This window comes from Salmo salar, chromosome ssa26 (assembly GCF_905237065.1).
Source record: "Salmo salar chromosome ssa26, Ssal_v3.1, whole genome shotgun sequence".
Classification (NCBI taxonomy): domain Eukaryota; kingdom Metazoa; phylum Chordata; class Actinopteri; order Salmoniformes; family Salmonidae; genus Salmo; species Salmo salar.
In genome coordinates this window covers 37,995,001-38,018,896 of record NC_059467.1, presented here as the reverse complement: position 1 = coordinate 38,018,896, position 23,896 = coordinate 37,995,001, and the positions used below count along the sequence as shown (strand labels likewise).

General features: G+C 43.4%; 1 protein-coding gene across 1 annotated transcript in view; it reads right to left on the bottom strand.

Annotated features, from left to right (window-relative positions):
- LOC106591281 (leucine-rich repeat serine/threonine-protein kinase 1) overlaps positions 1-23,896 on the bottom strand; it is a 186,730-nt gene that overhangs the window by 76,470 nt on the left and 86,364 nt on the right. Inside the window, exons 4-13 of the mRNA XM_045707980.1 lie at positions 17,491-17,662; positions 17,014-17,193; positions 13,878-14,026; positions 13,355-13,581; positions 9,853-9,980; positions 9,464-9,627; positions 8,816-8,953; positions 4,165-4,277; positions 3,178-3,248; positions 865-994 (exon numbers count right to left, since the gene is read on the bottom strand). Of these exons, the coding sequence (XP_045563936.1) occupies positions 865-994; positions 3,178-3,248; positions 4,165-4,277; positions 8,816-8,953; positions 9,464-9,627; positions 9,853-9,980; positions 13,355-13,581; positions 13,878-14,026; positions 17,014-17,193; positions 17,491-17,662 (1,472 nt within the window). The remainder of the gene's footprint in view (positions 1-864; positions 995-3,177; positions 3,249-4,164; positions 4,278-8,815; positions 8,954-9,463; positions 9,628-9,852; positions 9,981-13,354; positions 13,582-13,877; positions 14,027-17,013; positions 17,194-17,490; positions 17,663-23,896) is intronic.

Sequence of the window (23,896 nt, the reverse complement as noted above, 5' to 3'; positions counted from 1 at the left end):
AGGTGAGACCATAGCCTTATTGTTCTGGTTGAGAACTGACTCCATTCACTAGTCTAGCCTGGACTACCATGACCGTTATTACACAGGACTGGATAACAACAAAACAACGTCTGAGTGGGAAAGAGGATCTTCAGCTAAACCTCCACATCACACTCTGGGCCACAACCAGACTCTACATAGAGCACTACTTTGGACCAGGGCTCATTGGGACGCCCATAGATCTCTGGTCAAAAGTAGTGCACTATGTAGGGAATAGGGTGCAGTTTTGGACACAGCCGGTGTATTCCTATTGGAGCCTCCAGTCTGGAAGACTGTGAGAAGTGGACAGAGAACAGTGACCCTGGTGACCCACAGAAAACAGCCGGCAACAGCTGCCTCCAAACCAGTTCACAACAGTAAGGACTGGACAGGACAGCCAAAGAGTGGGGCTGCATATAAATACTCTATAATCCTTCCTTTCCTTGTCTCCTTTGCTTTTTTATTAGCAGTGTGTGATGACAGGAATGGACAGATGTCTACAGGTGTTCAGCTAGGTTGGTGACCACAGGATTTACAAGATGGCACAAACACATCTGAGACCCCCCATGTTAGTTTTCAGCTGTTGTGTCCCACCTCAATACGAGGAGGTTATGGAGGAAGGGGACCAGGAAATATGGGGAGTTAAGGAGATTGGGGCTAAGCCTAGGGCACCTAAATTGGGATGAGAGCTTGGTGAGGAAAGCAGATGAGGAGACAAGAAAAGTATAGTCAATCTAGGGACTTAACTAGAGAAATTATGTGGTGAAAGAGCTGGGTGAGATCAATAGGAGACAAGGAAAAGAGACAAGGAAAGGAGGCTAGTGTGACGAGGCTTGGGGCACTTACTTGGAGAGGTAGAGTTCCATGAGGTTTCTCAGGCCACACACGGACTGGGGCACACACTCCAGCTGGTTGTCGTTCAAGGAAAGCACTTCCAAAGCATCCCGCAAAATTACTGGAAACTCAATTGGGCATACTACCAAGCAGGGGAAAGGCACGTGCATGCACGCACACACACACACGCACACGCACACACACGCACACACACGCGCACACACACGGTCAATGACCATCAGCAGTCACTGCAGGATCAGGATGTACAGTATGGGGTTACTAATTGCTGGAGCGGTCAGAGAAGGGGGAGAGAGAAAGAGAGAGATATGGAGGGAGAGAGAGAAAAGAGAGATATGGAGGGAGAGAGAGAAAAGAGAGAGATATGGAGGGGGAGAGAGAAAAGAGAGAGATATGGAGGGAGAGAGAGAAAAGAGAGAGATATGGAGGGAGAGAGAGAAAAGAGAGAGATGGAGGGAGAGAGAGAAAAGAGAGAGATATGGAGGGAGAGAGAGAAAAGAGAGAGATATGGAGGGAGAGAGAGAAAAGAGAGAGATATGGAGGGAGAGAGAGAAAAGAGAGCGAGATATGGAGGGAAATAGAGAGAAAAGAGAGAGATATGGAGGGAGAGAGAGAAAAGAGAGAGATATGGAGGGAGAGAGAGAAAAGAGAGAGATATGGAGGGAGAGAGAGAAAAGAGAGCGAGATATGGAGGGAGAGAGAGAAAAGAGAGCGAGATATGGAGGGAAATAGAGAGAAAAGAGAGCGAGATATGGAGGGAGAGAGAGAAAAGAGAGAGATATGGAGGGAGAGAGAAAAGAGAGAGATATGGAGGGAGAGAGAGAAAAGAGAGAGATATGGAGGGAGAGAGAGAAAAGAGAGAGATATGGAGGGAGAGAGAAAAGAGAGAGATATGGAGGGAGAGAGAGAAAAGAGAGAGATATGGAGGGAGAGAGAGAAAAGAGCGAGATATGGAGGGAGAGAGAGAAAAGAGCGAGATATGGAGGGAGAGAGAGAAAAGAGAGAGATATGAGGGAGAGAGAGAAAAGAGAGAGATATGGAGGGAGAGAGAGAAAAGAGAGAGATATGGAGGGAGAGAGAGAGAAAGAGAGAGATATGGAGGGAGAGAGAGAAAAGAGCGAGATATGGAGGGAGAGAGAGAAAAGAGCGAGATATGGAGGGAGAGAGAGAAAAGAGAGAGATATGGAGGGAGAGAGAGAAAAGAGCGAGATATGGAGGGAGAGAGAGAAAAGAGAGAGATATGGAGGGAGAGAGAAAAGAGAGAGATATGGAGGGAGAGAGAGAAAAGAGAGAGATATGGAGGGAGAGAGAGAAAAGAGAGATATGGAGGGAGATAGAAAAAGAGATATGGAGGGAGAGAGAGAAAAGAGAGAGATATGGAGGGAGAGAGAAAAGAGAGAGATATGGAGGGAGAGAGAGAAAAGAGAGAGATATGGAGGGAGAGAGAGAAAAGAGAGAGATGGAGGGAGAGAGAAAAGTGAGAGATATGGAGGGAGAGAGAGAAAAGAGAGATATGGAGGGAGAGAGAGAAAAGAGAGATATGGAGGGAGAGAGAGAAAAGAGAGAGATATGGAGGGAGAGAGAAAAGAGAGAGATATGGAGGGAGAGAGAGAAAAGAGAGAGATATGGAGGGAGAGAGAGAAAAGAGAGAGATATGGAGGGAGAGAGAGAAAAGAGAGAGATATGGAGGGAGAGAGAGAAAAGAGAGAGATATGGAGGGCGAGAGAGAAAAGAGAGAGATATGGAGGGAGAGAGAGAAAAGAGAGAGAGAGCACGACTGTGTGGTCCAGATGACCGTGATGAGAGGCATTCTTCTCCTATGACAGGGTAAAATAGAGGGGTTTCCAAACCACATGAGCAAGGGCTTTGGACCCAAATGTGACCAGGATCACTGCTCATATAAGCTGTTTATTAAACTCTGTCCATGCCAGATTGAGATAGAGAATCTGACCAGACAATCAACAAAGTAATGATTCTACCACAGTCCCAGTGCAGACTGCCACAGTCCCAGTGCAGACTGCCACAGTCCCAGTGCAGACTGCCACAGTCCCAGTGCAGACTGCCACAGTCCCAGTGCAGACTGCCACAGACCCAGTACACTCCAGCCCTGTTACAGACCACTTTAGATCGGTTCAGTCCAGTTCATTACAAACCACGACAGATTGGTCTAGTCCAGTTTAAGTCCAGTTCACTACAGACCACAATGATTCAGTCCAGTCATGTCAAGTTTAAAGTCCAGTCCATGTTAGACCACTAAAGTAACACTACAGTCAACAGCGCCAGTCCACATGAGTCCAGAACCAGTACCTGGGTCCGGGTCTCTCCTGTGCCATGTGGTCAGGAAGGCCAGCTTCCTGGTTTTGGGTCCCTCCTCAGTCCTGAAACAAAACAGTTCCAACTTCCATCACATTCATGCATTCTTGGTTGTATTTTTTATTGTTTACCATGTCAGCTGAAAAGTGCTTATCTAGGATCAGTTTTTCCTTTGAGATTATAATGAATAAGATTAGGGGCCTGAATAAAGATAGGGTGGACCTGATCCTAGATCGCGAGTCCTACTCTGAGACGCTTGATGCATACAGCCCCAGGTTCCATTACGGTGGTTTGCCCCTTCCCCCAAGAGATACCCCTTCCCCAAGTCCTACCCCTTCCCCCAAGTCCTACACCTACCATATTACTTTCATTAATCCATAGTACCCAAAGTTGCTAACACCAAAACGTTATGGACTAGGGTAAGCAAGAAGCTAGGGGAAAAAATGGAACCAGGCCTTGAAGTGAGTGGAAAATATTAAGAGTAAGAGGTTAAGGCCATGTCCAGAAACAACTCCTAGGCCCTAGACCCTAAACACTTAGAGCCCGTCCAGAAACAACTCCTAACCCCTAGACACTTAAACCCCGTCCAGAAACAACTCCTAGCCCCTAGACTCTTAGACCCTGTCCAGAAACAACTCCTAGCCCCTAGACCCTTAGACCCTGTCCAGAAACAACTACTAGCCCCTAGACCCTTAGACCCTGTCCAGAAACAACTCTTATCCCCTAGACACTTGTAGATCTGAAAGAACTGGAAAGGTTTAAGCAATAAGGTGAAACTCTGACCTAGCATGTCAAAGGGAAAGGTGGAGCTTCTAACATAGTGCTTATTCCAGAGAGAGATATAGAGAGAGAACAGGGCTAGTGTCCACTCCTTGGACTCAGTATCTAGCACCTTCAGATCTACACAAGCTTATAGGGGCTAGTAGTTGTTTCTGGACGTGGCCTAAGTGTGAGTGGTAAGATGTATGACCTTTCACCTACTTGCCCAGCTGGTTCCTGGAGAGGTCAAGGGTTCTGAGCAGAGAGCATTTCCACTTGTTGGATGCCGGGAGAGTGGAGATCTGATTCCTACACAGTCTGAGAGAGACCAGGGCCTGATGAAGAGAATGAGCGGGAGAGGGAGAGAGAGAAAGATAGGGAGAGAAAGGGTGAGGGAGGGAAAGAGGGAGAAAGAGACAGTGTCACCAAAGCATGGCCTGTGGTCATGACAACTTAATTCACATCTAGTGTCCCTGCTTCCCTGTCTCCCGTTGACGTCACTCTCTCTTTTCCCTCTCTTACTCTTCTGTTTCTCTTCCTCTATTCTATTCCAGTGAAACACCACAAATGCCATTATAATCAACAATCTTGCACTACTCATTCCTTTACAAACATTTGGAAAATTGCTTCATAAAGCCCATTGCATTCCTGAGGTAAATTAAACATTCCATCGTTCTCCTCGGAATTGAGGAACCTAAATTAAACTTAACATCCGTTTCCATTCATTATTACTGTTACACTAATATCTTTAAAACCTAATCAAGCGTACCGATTCATCGTACTAATGCTGAGAACAAGGTTGACGTTTTACGTATTGTATTCCTAACCAATTGTGTTTTTTTGTTCGTTTCTTTGCGTTGTTTGTAACTTATTTTTTTACTTATTTTGTACATAATGTTGCTGCTACCATCTCTTATGACCGAAAATAACTTCTAGACATCAGAACTGCGATTCATCACCACACACTGGCAGAATCTTTTTTTTCCTTTAACAAGTCGAGCCCGACGTGAATGACATACTGCTTTCCCGGGAACAGGCCCAGATCCCCGTCATTTGCGTGAAGAGAAGGCAGAGAAAAAGGGGCCGGAGGGCGGGCTGCCTTCTGAGAATTTGTAGGCGATCGAATAAACCCCCACTTCCTTCCATTCTGCTAGCAATCTTTGGAAAATAAATCGATGACCTATGCGGAAGATTAAACTACCAACGGGACATTCAAAACTGTAATATCTTATGTTTCACGGAGTCGTGGCTGAATGACGACATTATCAAAATACAGCTGGCTGGTTATATGCTGTATCGGCAGGATAGAACAGCGGCGTCTGGTAAGACAAGGGGCGGTGGGCTATGTATTTTTGTAAATAGCTGGTGTACGATATCTAAGGAAGTCTCAAGGTTTTGCTCGCCTGAGGTAGAGCTTCTCATGATAAGCTGTAGACCACACTATCTACCTAGAGAGTTTTCATCTGTATTTTTCGTAGCTGTCTACATACCACCACAGACTGATGCTGGCACTAAGACCGCACTCAATGAGCTGTATACCGCCATAAGGAAACAGGAAAACGCTCACCCAGAGGTGGCGCTCCTAGTAGCCGGGGACTTTAATGCAGGGAAACTTAAATCCATTTTACCAAATTTCTGTTAAATATGCAACCAGAGGGGGAAAAAAACTCTAGACCACGTTTAGCCCACACACAGAGATGCATACAAAGCTCTCCCTCACCCTCCATTTGGTAAATCTGACCATAATTCTATCCTCCTGATTCCTGCTTACAAGCAAAAATTAAAGCAGGAAGCACCAGTGACTCGATCAATAAAAAAGTGGTCAGATGAAGCAGATGCTAAGCTACAGGTCTGTTTTGCTATCACAGACTGGAATATGTTCCGGGATTCCGCCAATGGCACTGAGGAGTACACCACATCAGTTATTGGCTTTATCAATAAGTGCATCGATGACGTCGTCCCCACAGTGACCATACGTACATACCCCAACCAGAAGCCATGGATTCCCTGCAACGTCTGCACTGAGCTAAAGGCTAGAGCTGCCGCTTTCAAGGAGAGGGACTCTAAGCTCATAAGAAATACCACTATGCCCCCCGACGAACCATCAAACAGGCAAAGCGTCAATACAGGACTAAGATCGAATCGTACTACACCGGCTCTGACGCTCGTCGGGTGTGGCAGGGCTTGCAAACCATTACAGACTACAAAAGGAAGCACAGCCGAGAGCTGCCCAGTGACAGAAGCCTACCAGACGAGCTAAACTACTTTTATGCTCGCTTCGAGGCAAATAACACTGAAACATGCATGAGCACCAGCTGTTATGGAAGACTGTGTGATCACATTCTCTGCAGCAGATTTGAGTAAGACCTTTAAACAGGTCAACATTCACAAGGCCGCAGGATTACCAGGAGGTGTACTGCGAGCATGCGCTGAACAACTGGCAAATGTCGTCACAGATATTTTCAACCTCTCCCTGTCCGAGTCTGTAATACCAACATGTTTTAAGCAGACCACCATTGTCCCTGTGCCCAAGAACACTAAGGTAACCTGCCTAAATGACTACCGACCCGTAGCACTCACGTCTGTAGCCATGAAGTGCTTTGAAAGGCTGGTCATGGCTCAGATTCTATTGTGTTATTAACTGTACGTTTGTTTATCCCATGTGTAACTCTGTGTTGTTGTTTTTGTCGCACTGCTTTGCTTTATCTTGGCCAGGTTGCAGTTGTAAATGAGAACTTGTTCTCAACTGGCCTACCTGGTTAAATAAAGGTAAAATAAAAAAAATAAACATCAACTCCATTATCCCAGAAACCCTAGACACACTCCAATTTGCATACTGCCCCAACAGATCCACAGATGATACAATCTCTATTGCACTTCACACTACCCTTTCCCACCTGGACAAAAGGAACACCTATGTGAGAATGCTATTCATTGACTACAGCTCAGCGTTCAACACCACAGTGCCCTCAAAGCTCATCAATAAGCTAAGAACCCTGAGACTAAACACCTCCCTCTACAACTGGATCCTGGACTTCCTGATGGGCCGCCCCCAGTTGGTAAGGGTAGGTACCAACACATCCGCCACGCTGATCCTCAACACGGGCCCCTCAGGGGTGCGTGCTCAGTCCCCTCCTGTACTCCTTGTTCACTCATGACTGCAGTGGTAGGCCTGATCACCGACAACAACGATGAGACAGCTTATAGGGAGGAGGTCAGAGACCTGGCCGTGTGGTGCCAGGACAACCTCTCCCTCAATGTGATCAATACAAAGGAGATGATTGTGGACTACAGAAAAAAGAGGATCGATCACGCCCCCATTCTCATCGACAGAGCAGTAGTGGAGCAGGTTGAGAGCATCAAGTTCCTTGGTGTCCACATCACCCACAAACTAACATGGCCCAAGCACACCAAGACAGTCATGAAAAGGGCACAACAAAACCTATTCCCCCTAAAGAGACTGAAACGAATTTGGCATGGGTCATGAGATCCTCAAAAGGTTCCACAGCTGCACCATCGAGAGCATCCTGACTGGTTGCATCACTGCCTGGTATGGCAACTTCTCGGCCTCCAACCGCAAGGCACTACAGAGGGTAGTGCGTACGGCCCAGTACATCACTGGGGCTAAGCTTCCTGCCATCCAGGACCTATACCAGGCGGTGTCAGAGGAAGGCCCTAAAAATAGTCAAAGACTCCAGCCACCCTAGTCATAGACTGTTCTCTCTGCTATCACACAGCAAGCGGTACCAGAGCGCCAAGTCTAGGTCCAAGAGGCTTCTAAACAGCTTCTACCCCCAAGCCATAAGACTTCTGAACATCTAATCAAATGGTCACCCAGACTATTTGCATTGCTCCCCCTCTTTTACGCCACTGATATTGTTATAAACTATGCATAGTCACTTTAATAACTCTACCTACATGTACATATTACCTCAACTAACCGGTGCCCCCGCACATTGACTCTGTACCGGTACCCCCCTGTATATAGTCTCGCTATTGTTTTTACTGCTGCTCTTTAATTACTTTTTACTTTTATTTCTTATTCATATTTTTTTTAACTGCATTGTTGGTTAGGGTCTCGTAAGTAAGCATTTCACTGTAAGGTCTAGCTAGACCTGTTGTATTCGGCGCATGTGACTAATAAAATTTGATTTGATTTTGATTTGAATCATTGTTTCAGTTGGGGTTCACTGACTGCAGAGTAGTACAGCACTGCCACCTTGAGGTCATTGGGTAAACTACAGGTTTAATACAGAAATCATCTTCTGAGTGGTTACTTAAAAAGGTTCAATATGCAGAAATCCCTCCGCCATTTCCTCATTGCTAAAATTCTAATAGTTTGCCTAATTTCAGTTTATGTGACAAAAAAATCAAATACATAAAATCATTGTACCATCTAAACTGCTGTGAAATATATTTTCAATAACCCAAAATATTGTATTTTAAGGTATTTGAAGCTGATGTACAAAACCAAAAGTACAAGACACAAAAACTAAACTTTAGAATGGGAAGCATAGCAAGAGCATACATAGAACTGATCTACTGCGTCGTAGACTTGCTTTAAATGAGTGAGATCTATAAAGCACATTTCTATGTGAATTTGATCTTGTCGCCCAAACACAGTAAAGCTTATGGAGGTTTAGGGAGGTTTATTTAGGTTAGACCCATCAAGTCAACAAATCCAATGCTTCTAGCCAGGCCCAAACGGAATCAGCCATGAACCACCATGTAGGAAACTCTGCTCCCAGTGTTGTTAAGCTGCTTTGGCCTGGGCTTTAGCTCAGCATTGTTGGGGTTTGAGTGCAACTCAAAACCCTGTTAGCCCACTGAGCTGAAGCCTAGGCCACACAATGCTAGTGCTACCCATCCTTACCTCCAGCTCGAATATATAGGAGGGCAGCTCCTTGATGACGTTGTCCGAGAAATCCACCTCCTGCAGCTGAGTTCTCCAGAAGATGGAGATGGTATTGGGAAGACTCTCGATGGCGTTGGATGAGGCTCGACAGTGCTTCTACAGAGGGGGGAAACACCAATCAATGACTCACATCATCCAGAAGATGTTTCAAAACCATCACTCAAGTTCTCTGAATACAAGAGGGCAAAGGAGGTAGTGAAGCTTCGCTGAGAGGAGTCTGTATGATTTAAAAGACATGACCACTTTCCATTTCAATACCTAGTGCCTTCTTTCCTCTACTCCGACAATGGTCACAAATCTATACGGACTGGATAGGTGTAAGCAACTAGTGTGATGGTTCTACCCAGTTCTCCATTGGAGCTTCCACCATATTCCTTTCACCAATCCAGTCCTTTCAGAACTGAACATTTAGAAGGGGATAGGAGATACAGGAAGGTGCTAGGGATCCAAAAGGAACCAGGCCCTAGTTTCTTCCTATCAGGGGAACCATAGAGAAACAATTAATAGATATATTTGAGAAGAACACTAAACAGGGTAGGATCTAAAGGAAGGTGCTAGGGTTCCAAATGGAACAAGGCCGTAGTGTCTAGTGTAGTGTCTGCCTACCAGAGGGCAGGCCCAGGGGTCAGGGAAGCTGGTGAGTCTGTTCCGGCAGACTTTGAGGGTAGTGAGGGATTTGAAAGAGTGAAGAACGGCAGAGGGAAGACTGGTCAGACAGTTGTCAGACACATCCAGCTCCTCCAGCTTACGCAGACCTATCCAGTTAGTACCTGAGGAGGAGCAGAAGAGGGCAATCAATCAATTCATTCATCAATCTTCATTTGTAGAAACAAGATAGCAATACAATATACTTCACATGAACAAATAAAGACAAAATAGAAAGCAGAGAAAAACTATTTGAGATCAGAATAAAATCCTAAGAGCCCTTCTAAGAACATATTGATATACATTTGTGACAAAGAGCAAAGAGCACTCTGATATGCGGTGGATCATACCATCAGGAATGTCAAACAGGGAGGTGAGCTTGTTCTTAGCAGCAGAGAGCCTCTGGACTCTTGTGAGATGGAGCAGTCCAGACGGCAGGCTGGTCAACTCATTCTGAGACAGATTCACCTGGCGAAGTCTACAGTAGGACAGGAGCAGAGAACGAACACACACACACGTCAGGATTAAGTGAGATGGTGAGGCTAACAATACAACAGAGATCTGCAGAACAGCAGACTACAGATATTACAAACACAGAGTGGACAAAACATTAAGAACTCTTTCCATGACATAGACTGACCAGGTGATCCTTAAATCCTTAAAGAAGGATTTTTAAGCCTTGAGACAATTGAGACATGGATTGTGTATGTGTGCCATTCAGAGGGTGAATGGGCAAGACATACATGTAAGTGCCTTTGAACAGGGTATGGTAGTAGGTGCCAGGCACACTGGTTTGTGTCAAGAACTGCAATGCTTCTGGGTATTTCATGCTCAACAGTTCTCTGTGTGTATCAAGAATGGTCCACCACCCAAAGGACATCCAACGTGACACAACTGTGGAAAGCATTGGAGACGACATGGGCCAGCATCCCTGTGAAATGTTTGACACCTTGTAGAGTCCATCCCCCAACGAATTGAAGCTGTTCTGAGGGCAAAAGGGAGGGTGCAACTCCATATTAGGAAGGTGTTCCTAATGTTTGGTATAGTCCGTGTAAATGTGTGTGTACAGTGTACACACTGCAGTGGACCTGTTTAACTAGAAGTCCCCACAAGAATAGTAAACAAACAAAACGTTAACCAACTGGGGACATTTTGTTAGTCAAATGCTATTTCTAGGGTGTTTAAGGTTAAGTTTAGGGTTAGCAGCTAGGTTAAGGGTTAAGTTTAGGTTTTCAGGTTAAGGAAAATAGTATTTTCAATGGGACTGAATTGTGTGTTCCCACAAGGGTGTGTGTGTGTGTGTGTGTGTGCGCACGCGCTAGGGCTGGCTGATATATGAAACCTCTCGCTTCCCCTCTGTTTACACACACAGGCCAAGCCCCTCCCCCTGCCACTCACAACAACAAAGACTAAAGATCACTTCTTCTCTGACAAGCGGTTTCAACTCGCTATTTGTGTTTGAGGTTTGGTCCAACAGAATGGGTTGTATGGACACTGAAACACATTGAGACATTATATTACTGTAATGGAGGAGGTGTTAACCTGGAGACTGAAACACATTGAGACATTATATTACTGTAATGGAGGAGACGTTAACCTGGAGACTGAAACACATTGAGACATTATATTACTGTAATGGAGGAGGCGTTAACCTGGAGACTGAAACACATTGAGACATTATATTATTGTAATGGAGGAGGCGTTAACCTGGAGACTGAAACACATTGAGACATTATATTACTGTAATGGAGGAGGTGTTAACCTGGAGACTGAAACACATTGAGACATTATATTACTGTAATGGAGGAGGCGTTAACCTGGAGACTGAAACACATTGAGACATTATATTACTGTAATGGAGGAGGTGTTAACCTGGAGACTGAAACACATTGAGACATTATATTACTGTAATGGAGGAGACGTTAACCTGGAGACTGAAACACATTGAGACATTATATTACTGTAATGGAGGAGGTGTTAACCTGGAGACTGAAACACATTGAGACATTATATTATTGTAATGGAGGAGGTGTTAACCTGGAGACTGAAACACATTGAGACATTATATTACTGTAATGGAGGAGGCGTTAACCTGGAGACTGAAACACATTGAGACATTATATTACTGTAATGGAGGAGACGTTAACCTGGAGACTGAAACACATTGAGACATTATATTACTGTAATGGAGGAGGCGTTAACCTGGAGACTGAAACACATTGAGACATTATATTACTGTAATGGAGGAGACGTTAACCTGGAGACTGAAACACATTGAGACATTATATTACTGTAATGGAGGAGGTGTTAACCTGGAGACTGAAACACATTGAGACATTATATTACTGTAATGGAGGAGGTGTTAACCTGGAGACTGAAACACATTGAGACATTATATTACTGTAATGGAGGAGGCGTTAACCTGGAGACTGAAACACATTGAGACATTATATTACTGTAATGGAGGAGGCGTTAACCTGGAGACTGAAACACATTGAGACATTATATTACTGTAATGGAGGAGGCGTTAACCTGGAGACTGAAACACATTGAGACATTATATTACTGTAATGGAGGAGGTGTTAACCTGGAGACTGAAACACATTGAGACATTATATTATTGTAATGGAGGAGGCGTTAACCTGGAGACTGAAACACATTGAGACATTATATTACTGTAATGGAGGAGGCGTTAACCTGGAGACTGAAACACATTGAGACATTATATTACTGTAATGGAGGAGGTGTTAACCTGGAGACTGAAACACATTGAGACATTATATTACTGTAATGGAGGAGGCGTTAACCTGGAGACTGAAACACATTGAGACATTATATTACTGTAATGGAGGAGACGTTAACCTGGAGACTGAAACACATTGAGACATTATATTACTGTAATGGAGGAGACGTTAACCTGGAGACTGAAACACATTGAGACATTATATTACTGTAATGGAGGAGGTGTTAACCTGGAGACTGAAACACATTGAGACATTATATTACTGTAATGGAGGAGACAACCTTTCTAACCATACCCTGTTTATGTCTCAACTACTCAGATTGAGAGCAGAACAGACACTACTACAACGAGAGTATCAATAAACATTGTTTCTGGAAAATGAATGCTCAGTTTGTTGCGAGCAGCATTGCGGTACCACGCACCGCTAGCAGCATACTAGCGGTCTAGTTTGTGTTTTATAAATGTGCAATAAGCATAAAACACAATTATTTAAGGAATTGGCAACTCGTTCACATTCTGAGAAAGAAGGTAGGACACTTGATTTCAACATCTGAACAAAGTGGACAGGCTAGCATGCTGTTCAAACAGTTGGAGATGGACAGAAGGGTATGTTCATTACAGTTCAACTGTTCTCCATTGTTAGCTAGTAAATAGATCCAAGTTGGCTAAACTTGAAATATGAATATTAGCTGGCTAAAATGTGGGCTTGTGCTTGGGAGTTTGTTTATGAGACCTGTGTTCATTTTCTATAAGGCCTGCTACAACAAGTTAGTCATTATTAGTGAATGTGCATAATGCATGGTTCTGGTTAAATTTGTAACAAAAAGGTCATTTTCATAAAGACTTGAAAGCCAGATCAGTGATTATTGCAAAAAAGCAGGTTAAACTATTTTGATAAAATAATGAAATGATTAGTTGTGTAAGGCTTATAATTAGCCTAGGTCTAATTTCACAAACCCTGAAGTATTAGATTATTGCTGATTGCAGTGTATTTGACCTTTAAATCCTATAACAAAGCTTATATAGAGAAAATATGTTTAAAAGATATCATGAATCATCCACAAGTTTGAAAAATATCTAGATACGGAGCAGATGGAGCAAATGATCACCTGGAGCAGATGATCTCCTGTGAGCTCTGTGCTGTGTGCAGCTCTTTGAACAGGTTGTTGGAGAGGTCTAGGGTCCGGAGCTGTATGAGCCCCCAGGGGACCACGGAGGGCAGGGAGCTGAGGCTGTTACAGGACAGGTCCAGGTGGGAGATACGGGACGACACGTCCATGAACCAGTCCAGCTCCAACCACGGCAGCTTCAGACCTGACCAACGGCCACATAGTAGCTAGAGGGGGAGAGAGGAAACAACATGTTGGCTGACGTTTTTATGGTGCACAACACACACACACACACACACACACCACCTGGCCTGACCAACACACTGGGTAAAACATAACACATTCACAGAGAGAAAAATACATACATACATACATACATACATACATACATACATACATACATACATACATACACACACAAACGCAGGCAAACGCAGGCAAACGCAGACACACACAAACAAACGCAGACACACACACAAATACACACACAGACACAAATACACACACACCTCCCCTCAGTTACCTTTTCTCCCGCTGGTTCTGTGTGTGTGTCTGCTTCTTCTACCAGTCGTTGTTCAACGAGCAGTCTGCTGAAGGCTGGATAATCCATCAGGGTGTATGAGGACAGCCCAGCGCCATTCTGCAGCAGGAATCTAGCTATCTCCTCATTACCTACATAGAACACAGTTAGATATCCGGACGTTCTGAACAGACCCCTGGTCTAAGATAACAGGAAGCGCTCCTCATTTCTCCACCAATATGCCCAGAGTAAGCTGAAGTTGCTCATAGACACTGATTTTGAGTGAGTTTTGCATTTCCCCCTCTTAATGGTTAAGCGTTGGGGAAGCTGATCCTATATCATAAAGCCAGAATAAGGAAGTGAGTTGGATTGGAGGTTGAATTGGAGACACAGTAGAGTAGGAGGAAATCCCCGTCTGCTGTTTTCAGCCTGACAACACAGTAGGAATGTCTAACTCTAACATTTGGTCCAAAGTGGTTAATATGTAAGCGTACATCAAATCTAATCAACTTCTATTGGTCGCATACACATATTTAGCAGATGTTATTGCAGGTGTAGCAAAATGCTGGTGTTCCTTGCTCCAACAGTGCAGTAACATCTAATAATGCGAGAAATAATTTTTACAAAAAATAAAAACGCAAGATACAGTGCAAGCTTCTATACTTGACTGTGTTCTCTACTTTTGTGTGAGGCATGTGTGTGTGTGGCTTATGTGTGAGGTATTTGTGGGCTGTGTTCATTTGTGTGTGTATGTATATACACACTATCGTTCAAAAGTTTGGGGTCACTTAGAAATGTCGCCTCTTCACTGTTGACGTTGAGACTGGTGTTTTGTGGGTACTATTTAATGAAGCTGCCAGTTGAGGCCTTGTGATGAGTCTGTTTCTCAAACTAGACACTAATGTACTTGTCCTCTTTCTCAATTTTGCACCTGGGCCTCCCACTACTCTTTCTATTCTGGTTAGAGCCTGTTTGCGTGAAGGGAGTAGTACACAGTGTTGTACGAGATCTCCAGTTTCTTGGCAATTTCTCGCATGGAATAGCATTCATTTCTCAGAACAAGTATAGACTGACGAGTTTCAGAAGAAAGTTCTTTGTTTCTGGCCATTTTGAGCCTGTAATCGAACCCACAAATGCTGATGCTCCAGATACTCAACTAGTCTAAAGAAGGACAGTTTTATTGCTTCTTTAATAAGCACAACACTTCTCAGCTGTGCTAACATAATTGCAAAAGGGTTTTCTAATGATCAAATAGCCTTTTAAAATGATAAACTTGGACTAGCTAACACAATGTGCCATTGGAACACAGGAGTGATGGTTGCTGATAATGGGCCTCTGTACGCCTATGTAGATATTCCATAAAAAATCTGGCGTTTCCAGCTACAATAGTCATTTACAACACTAACACTGTCTACACAGTATTTCTAATACATTTTATGTAATTTTAATGGACAAAAAATGTGCTTATCTGGCAAAAACAAGGAGATTTCTAAGTGAAGCCAAACTTTTGAACGGTAGTGTATGTGTGGCGTATGTGTGCACGTGTACAGTATGTGTGTATGTGGAGTACATGTACAGTGAGGGAAAAAAGTATTTGATCCCCTGCTGATTTTGTACGTTTGCCCACTGACAAAGAAATGATCAGTCTATAATTTTAATGGTAGGTTTATTTGAACAGTGAGAGACAGAATAAGAACAAAAAAATCCTGAAAAACGCATGTCAAAAATGTTATCAAATGATTTGCATTTTAACGAGGGAAATAAGTATTTGACCCCTCTGCAAAACATGACTTAGTACTTGGTGGCAAAACCCTTGTTGGCAATCACAGAGGTCAGACGTTTCTTGTAGTTGGCCACCAGGTTTGCACACATCTCAGGAGGGATTTTGTCCCACTCCTCTTTGCAGATCTTCTCCAAGTCATTTAGGTCTGGAGACTGGCTAGGCCACTCCAGGACCTTAATGTGCTTCTTCTTGAGCCACTCCTTTGTTCATTGTCATGGGTCCTTGGGTCATTGTCATGCTGGAATACCCATCCACGACCCATTTTCAATGCCCTGGCTGAGGTAAGGAGGTTCTCACCCAAGATTTGACGGTACATGGCCCCGTCCATCGTCCCTTTGATGCGGTGAAGTTGTCCTGTCCCCTTAGCAGAAAAACACCCACAAAGCATAATGTTTCCACCTCCATGTTTGACAGTGGGGATGGTGTTCTTGGGGTCATAGGCAGCATTCCTCCTCCTCCAAACACGGCGAGTTGAGTTGATGCCAAAGAGCTCCATTTTGGTCTCATCTGACCACAACACTTTCACCAGTTGTCTTCTGAATCATTCAGATGTTCATTGGCAAACTTCAGACGGGCATGTATATGAGCTTTCTTGAGCAGGGGAACCTTGCGGGCGCTGCATGATTTCAGTCCTTCACGGCGTAGTGTGTTACCAATTGTTTTCTTGGTGACTATGGTCCCAGCTGCCTTGAGATCATTGACAAGATCCTCCCGTGTAGTTCTGGGCTGATTCCTCACCGTTCTCATGATCATTGCAACTCCACAAGGTGAGATCTTGCATGGAGCCCCAGGCCGAGGGAGACTGACAGTTCTTTTGTGTTTCTTCCATTTGCAAATAATCGCACCAACTGTTGTCACCTTCTCACCAAGCTGCTTGGCGATGGTCTTGTAGCCCATTCCAGCCTTGTATAGGTCTACAATCTTGTCCCTGACATCCTTGGAGAGCTCTTTGGTCTTGGCCATGGTGGAGAGTTTGGAATCTGATTGATTGATTGCTTCTGGCTCCCAGGTGTCTTTTATACAGGTAACAAGCTGAGATTAGGAGCACTCCCTTTAAGAGTGTGCTCCTAATCTCAGCTCGTTACCTGTATAAAAGACACCTGGGAGCCAGAAATCTTTCTGATTGAGAGGGGGTCAAATACTTATTTCCCTCATTAAAATGCAAATCAATTTATAACATTTTTGACATGCGTTTTTCTGGATTTTTTAAATGTTATTCTGTCTCTCACTGTTGAAATAAACCTACCATTAAAATTATAGACTGATCATTTCTTTGTCAGTGGGCAAACGTACAAAATCAGCAGGGGATCAAATTCTTTTTTCCCCTCACTGTACACTGTGTATCTTGCCGTCTACCTGCGCGTGCAGCAGCGTAGAGAGGCAGCCCCGTGATGACAGCAAACTCCTCCTGGTGGATGGCACAGTCCTCAGCGTCGGCATGGTAATCCTGCACCAACATTCTAACCACCTCCAGGTGACCCTGTTGGCACGCCGACACCAACATCCAGTTCAGCAGATCTCTGTGGACACACGGACCTGAGAGAGACAAGCAATCTGTTTATCATCTGCTAACTATGATTACTACACAGACAGACAGACGAACCACGTCCCACACACACAAACACTTTCAAAACAATACCTGCAATCTGTTACTATCTATTAACTACTACAACTACACAAACACAGGTGGAAAATGTCACACACACACACACACACACACACACACACACACACACACACACACACACACACACACACACACACACACACACACACACACACACACACACACACACACACACACACACACACACACACACACACAATTGTCACCTGGTACTGAGTCGAGCAGCTCTCTGACCAGGCTGACATGTCCATAGTGTGCAGCCAGGATGGCTGGGTTTCCCTCCGATGGCTCCAGGGGCAGGGGTACACGGGCCTCATGGAGGAGGTAACTCACGCTCTCCGCATCACCATGCTGGGTGGCCACACACAGGAGACGCAGCTGAGGAATGGACGGGAATAGGACAAGTTAGTATATTAGCAGATAGTCAAGTTTTGTTCAAGTCCACCTCTCCACCTCTACCATAGGCTCCACCTTAGCTGATCTGTAGCCAACTCTTCATTCACTGTCATGCTATACAGTTGGGAGCAGGGGGACATTTAATTCCAATCACAGTCAATCCAGGAAGTACACTGAAATTCCAATTCTCTGCAATGTTTTTCAATGAGGAACATTTGGAATTGGAATTTGGTGTCGTTTCTGAATTGATTGGAATTGAAATGGAATTGACCCCAACCCTGGTTGGGAGCATTCAAAAGTTACCATGTACTGCAGCCAGTGTTGCCAATTTAGCAACTTTGTCGCTATATTTAGCTAGTGTTCGGATCCCTCCAGCTACCTTTTGGGAAGTTTTGACACCAAGGGTTACTATGGTTTTGATAGCATTTAGTGACTTTTCCCACTCAATTCTGCCGCAAATTGGTGCTGTGATGTCGTCGCAGCACCGGCAAAATGTCATCTAGTGACAAATCAAGGAGCTAATAGCCATTCTCACTGAAAATTTGTTGGCAATACTGACTGCAGCCAGGTAAAAACATGAGCATCAAAGTTGATGTAATGGCACCATCAGGTGGGCAATCAACGATGTACGACCAATAGATGAGTTAGCCACAGCACATCCAGTATGGAACGAGGCGACCAAGAGATGAGTTAGCCACAGCACATCTAGTATGGAACGAGGCTACCTCTACAACACCTGGATAAGGTGTTAGTGCTTGGCTGAAATAGAATTAGGACTGTCCCCAACTAAAGAAAAGATATTGGTTGACCGAAAGTTTTTTGTTCTTTTGACCAATCGATTTGTCAAAATTTTAAGCCTGTATTTTTCCATTTATAGACACACCCTACATGTTTTAATAAAATCAACTATATGCATTGAGCTTGTCTGATGCTTTAAGCTTACGGTTTGATGAAATAAGAAATGCCTCAAGAGGGCACCAGAGATCTAGATAACCAGAAGACCTTAACCTGACCCAACTATTCTCCTCCCGCTCCTGCTGGCTTTCGCAGATTATGCCGTTACTCTCCTGAAGTTGCCGGTAATAGGCTGCAGGAGGACTCGGCAACCTTTCTCATGTGGAATGCCGATTTATCTTACCATTTCTACCGATCTGCGTGCCAGTTATGTTTTTCATAAACACATTTTCGTGAAACAGTTTCATTTAATTTATAATATCTTCATATCTCAAAATCATTGTCATGTGGTTAATCAAAATTCTATCCAAAAGAAAATGATAAACCTAAAAAGTAACTTCTATTGCCATTTCCAACTATGTAAAAATAGCCTACATAAATCCAAACAGTACCAGCACACAAAATGAGTACCGGAACCTATTTCAGTCCAAGTCAAGCACTGATAAAATGTAATCAGGTAGGCCTATTTTATGACGTTTCCACTGGATCAGAGCAAGACATTTTTCTCTTTCACGCTGAGTGGTTATCGAAAGGGAGAGAGCTGGAAAGATTTTTCAAATACTTTAAGGAACTATTGTAATTCTCAATTAATATAAAAACATACTTTGTTTGCTTGCTGTTTAAGGTGAAGAAAACTTTACTTTGAGAAGCTCCACAGGTCATTCGTGGTGGTGCGTTAAGCCAATCAGAAATACTATCACATCCCCAAATGGGCACATTTATATACATTTGTGCACAGGCTAGGTAGCCTATAGGCCTACTTCTATGCGTGCGCATCCTTACTCAACATTGACAGGAGCGCTCCAAACAAAAGACAATGACTAAATTGACAAAACGTGTAAATGGAATGAAATAAACCAAAACTTGTTTCTCACAAGTGTAGCACAGGTTGTGCACTCTGAAAACAACGTGTCCACTCCAACAATGAGAACTGGAAGATTGGAATAATAATATCGAATGCATTAACAGAAATGACCATAACTAAAGTAACAAACATTGTAGATGAGACATTATATGAATTGACGGTCAATGTACTACTGGTGATATGTAAATGAAGAAGTGATATAAACTAACAAACGCAAACAATTCACACAATGAATTTATGAAACAATGAATGTGCGCACAAATTGGCAGGAGAGAGCGCATTCTGTAGAGAGAAGTGCATTGTGCATCTGGGCGCTGCATCGGCCGTGCAGCATTTACGGTGAAACGGCCTCAGCAGAAGTCAGGGCATTCATACTTCTTGCGCATCGTGGAGCAGTGCAGAGCTGTTGTCAAGGAAGTGAGTTTGTGTTTTCTACAGGATGTATCCCCCTCCACCTACTGTCAACCAATCATGTCAGTGCGGAGCGACACAGAACACACCGCATTGTTACAACATTTGGAAAGCGCATGGCGATGCGGTATGGTGCTTGATTTGGCCTTTGCATGCCTCTGGAGGCGCCGCAATTGCGTCACACCCTCCATATAGAGCCACCGACCACATTTGTCGGATCAAGCAAAAACGGACAAATAAATGTACATTTCAGAGTTATAAAAATAAAAAAAAAATCAATTTTCAGGGAACAAGTAATGGGTTAACAACTTACAGCTGTTCTGCAGCAATGGAAGTAAATTAAGCCTTGAAAGTTGATGCTAACAATTCCTACAGGCGTCCCAACTTTGGTTGATTACTTACAAACCCTCTGTCTGTATAAAAGCAGTGTTGGAACAGACTGTGTTACTACACCCTCTTAAGCATTATTTGGACAGTATTGTACTGCAGGAAGTAGTATATTGATATCATAATGGCGAGAAAAAGGCAATTAACAAAGGAAGACAGATAGACCAGTATAACCCTTAAAAGTGCAGGTCTTTCCTAGAAAAGAAAGAAAGCCTAGGTGTCAGTCAGTAGTTTCCTACACCATCAAAAGGCACTTGGAAACTGGAGGAAACTCAGACAGGAAGAGGTCTGGCAGACACAATGCCACAACAGAATCAGAAGAAAGGTTTCTGAGAGTCAACAGCTTGCGTGATAGGCTGCTCACAGGACAACAGCTTCAAGCTGTTCTGTGAAGGGAGTAGTACACAGCGTTGTATGAGATCTCCAGTTTCTTGGCAATTTCTCACATGGAATAGCCTTCATTTCTCAGAACAAGAATAGGCTGACGAGTTTCAAAAGAAAGGTCATTGTTTCTGGTCATTTTGAGCCTGTAATCAAACCCACAAATGCTGACGCTCCAGATACTCAACTAGTCTAAAGAAGGACAGTTTTATTGCTTCTTTAAATCAGCACAACAGTTTTCAGCTGTGCTAACATAATTGCAAAAGGGTTTTCTAATGATCAATTAGCCTTTTAAAATGATAAACTTGGATTAGCTAACACAACGTGCCATTGGAACACAGGAGTGATGGTTGCTGATAATGGGCCTCTGTACACCTAACATTAACAATGTCTACACTGTATTTCTGATAAATGTTATGTTAATGGACAAAAAAAAAAGTGCTTTTCTCAAACACGTTACTGCTTGACTAAAACCATCTCGGGCCGATCAACAGCCTGATGACCAAACAATACCAGTCGACTAATAGAATACTGTGCTCACCGACTGTTGTTCTCTAGGACCAGAGTTGGACCTGGTCTCTGTTCTCATTCCACAGAAACCACAGACAGTTCCAATGCTGAACTTTGTGATTGTATTGTAGGCAAGCACTGGATGGCAGTGTAACTGTTTGAAGTATTGATATATATTAACTGTATCGACCGACTGAATACTTTTTGGGTTCCTTTGGGCACCATGCAGTCTACACACTGTTGTGTTGCCCTACTTCTTACGTAAAGGCTTTTTAAGCACTGGAGAGAGTTGCCAAGCTGCTTTCAAGCACACAGACCTCGTTCCTCTATAATACCTGGTTACCACTGGCCGACATGTTGTGAAGAAGCCTAAAAGTAGCAGTATGAATCTAGCGTCGGGGTATTTTAGGGTACAAGAACAGAAGCCATGTAAATAAAAAGAAAACAGTTCTCCTTTTTCAATCTGACACACAATTGTTTTATAGGCATGTATGCATTTTACATTATCTCCAGTCAACCTGTATTACCAGTTCTCAGGAATATGGCAGTAACTGGGTCTCCATATCTCCAGTCAACCTGTATTACCAGTTCTCAGGAATATGGCAGTAACTGGGTCTCCATATCTCCAGTCAACCTGTATTACCAGTTCTCAGGAATATGGCAGTAACTGGGTCTCCATATCTCCAGTCAACCTGTATTACCAGTTCTCAGGAATATGGCAGTAACTGGGTCTCCATATCTCCAGTCAACCTGTATTACCAGTTCTCAGGAATATGGCAGTAACTGGGTCTCCATATCTCCAGTCAACCTGTATTACCAGTTCTCAGGAACATGGCAGTAACTGGGTCTCCATATCTCCAGTCAACCTGTATTACCAGTTCTCAGGAATATGGCAGTAACTGGGTCTCCATATCTCCAGTCAACCTGTATTACCAGTTCTCAGGAATATGGCAGTAACTGGGTCTCCATATCTCCAGTCAACCTGTATTACCAGTTCTCAGGAATATGGCAGTAACTGGGTCTCCATATCTCCAGTCAACCTGTATTACCAGTTCTCAGGAACATGGCAGTAACTGGGTCTCCATATCTCCAGTCAACCTGTATTACCAGTTCTCAGGAATATGGCAGTAACTGGGTCTCCATATCTCCAGTCAACCTGTATTACCAGTTCTCAGGAATATGGCAGTAACTGGGTTGTATTCAGTAGGGAGAAAACGTCTTGAAATGCAGTGAAACCTGGAGGTACTAGCTGAACTTGTCCGATAATAGCCGGAACATATGCTGGTGTGTCAAGTGTTAAATTACAGTGAGCTCCACATCAAATATATTCCTGAATGACAGGAAGACAAGCAGATAAAAGGTAACCAAGGGCAACACTGAACACGCTAGGAAAGGAGAAGGGGGTTTGGCAGCATGGTTGTTTGGAACCTATCGTATGCACACATACACGCACGGGAGATTACTGTCCCATAATGATCCATACAGTAATGAGATTACTGTCCCGTTATGAACCATATAGTAATGAGATTACTGTCCCATAATGATCCCTACAGTAATGAGATTACTGTCCCATAAAGTAATGAGATTACTGTCCCATAATGATCCATACAGTAATGAGATTACTGTCCCATAAAGTAATGAGTTACTGTCCCATAATGATCCATACAGTAATGAGATTACTGTCCCATAATGATCCATATAGTAATGAGATTACTGTCCCATAAAGTAATGAGATTACTGTCCCATAAAGTAATGAGATTACTGTCCCATAATGATCCATACAGTAATGAGATTACTGTCCCATAAAGTAATGAGATTACTGTCCCATAATGATCCATATAGTAATGAGATTACAGTCCCATAATGATCCATACAGTAATGAGATTACTGTCCCATTATGATCCATACAGTAATGAGGTTACTGTCCCATAATGATCCATACAGTAATGAGATTACTGTCCCATAATGATCCATATAGTAATGAGATTACTGTCCCATAAAGTAATGAGATTACTGTCCCATAATGATCCATACAGTAATGAGATTACTGTCCCATAATGATCCATATAGTAATGAGATTACTGTCCCGTTATGAACCATACAGTAATGAGATTACTGTCCCGTTATGATCCACACAGTAATGAGATTACTGTCCCATAATGATCCATACAGTAATGAGATTACTGTCCCGTTATGATCCACACAGTAATGAGATTACTGTCCCATAATGATCCATACAGTAATGAGATTACTGTCCCATAATGATCCATATAGTAATGAGATTACTGTCCCATAATGATCCATATAGTAATGAGATTACTGTCCCATAATGATCCATACAGTAATGAGATTACTGTCCCGTTATGAACCATACAGTAATGAGATTACTGTCCCGTTATGAACCATACAGTAATGAGATTACTGTCCCGTTATGAACCATACAGTAATGAGATCTGTCCCGTTATGAACCACACAGTAATGAGATTACTGTCCCGTTATGATCCACACAGTAATGAGATTACTGTCCCATAATGATCCATACAGTAATGAGATTACTGTCCCGTTATGATCCACACAGTAATGAGATTACTGTCCCATAATGATCCATACAGTAATGAGATTACTGTCCCGTTATGAACCATACAGTAATGAGATCTGTCCCGTTATGAACCATACAGTAATGAGATCTGTCCCGTTGTGAACCATAC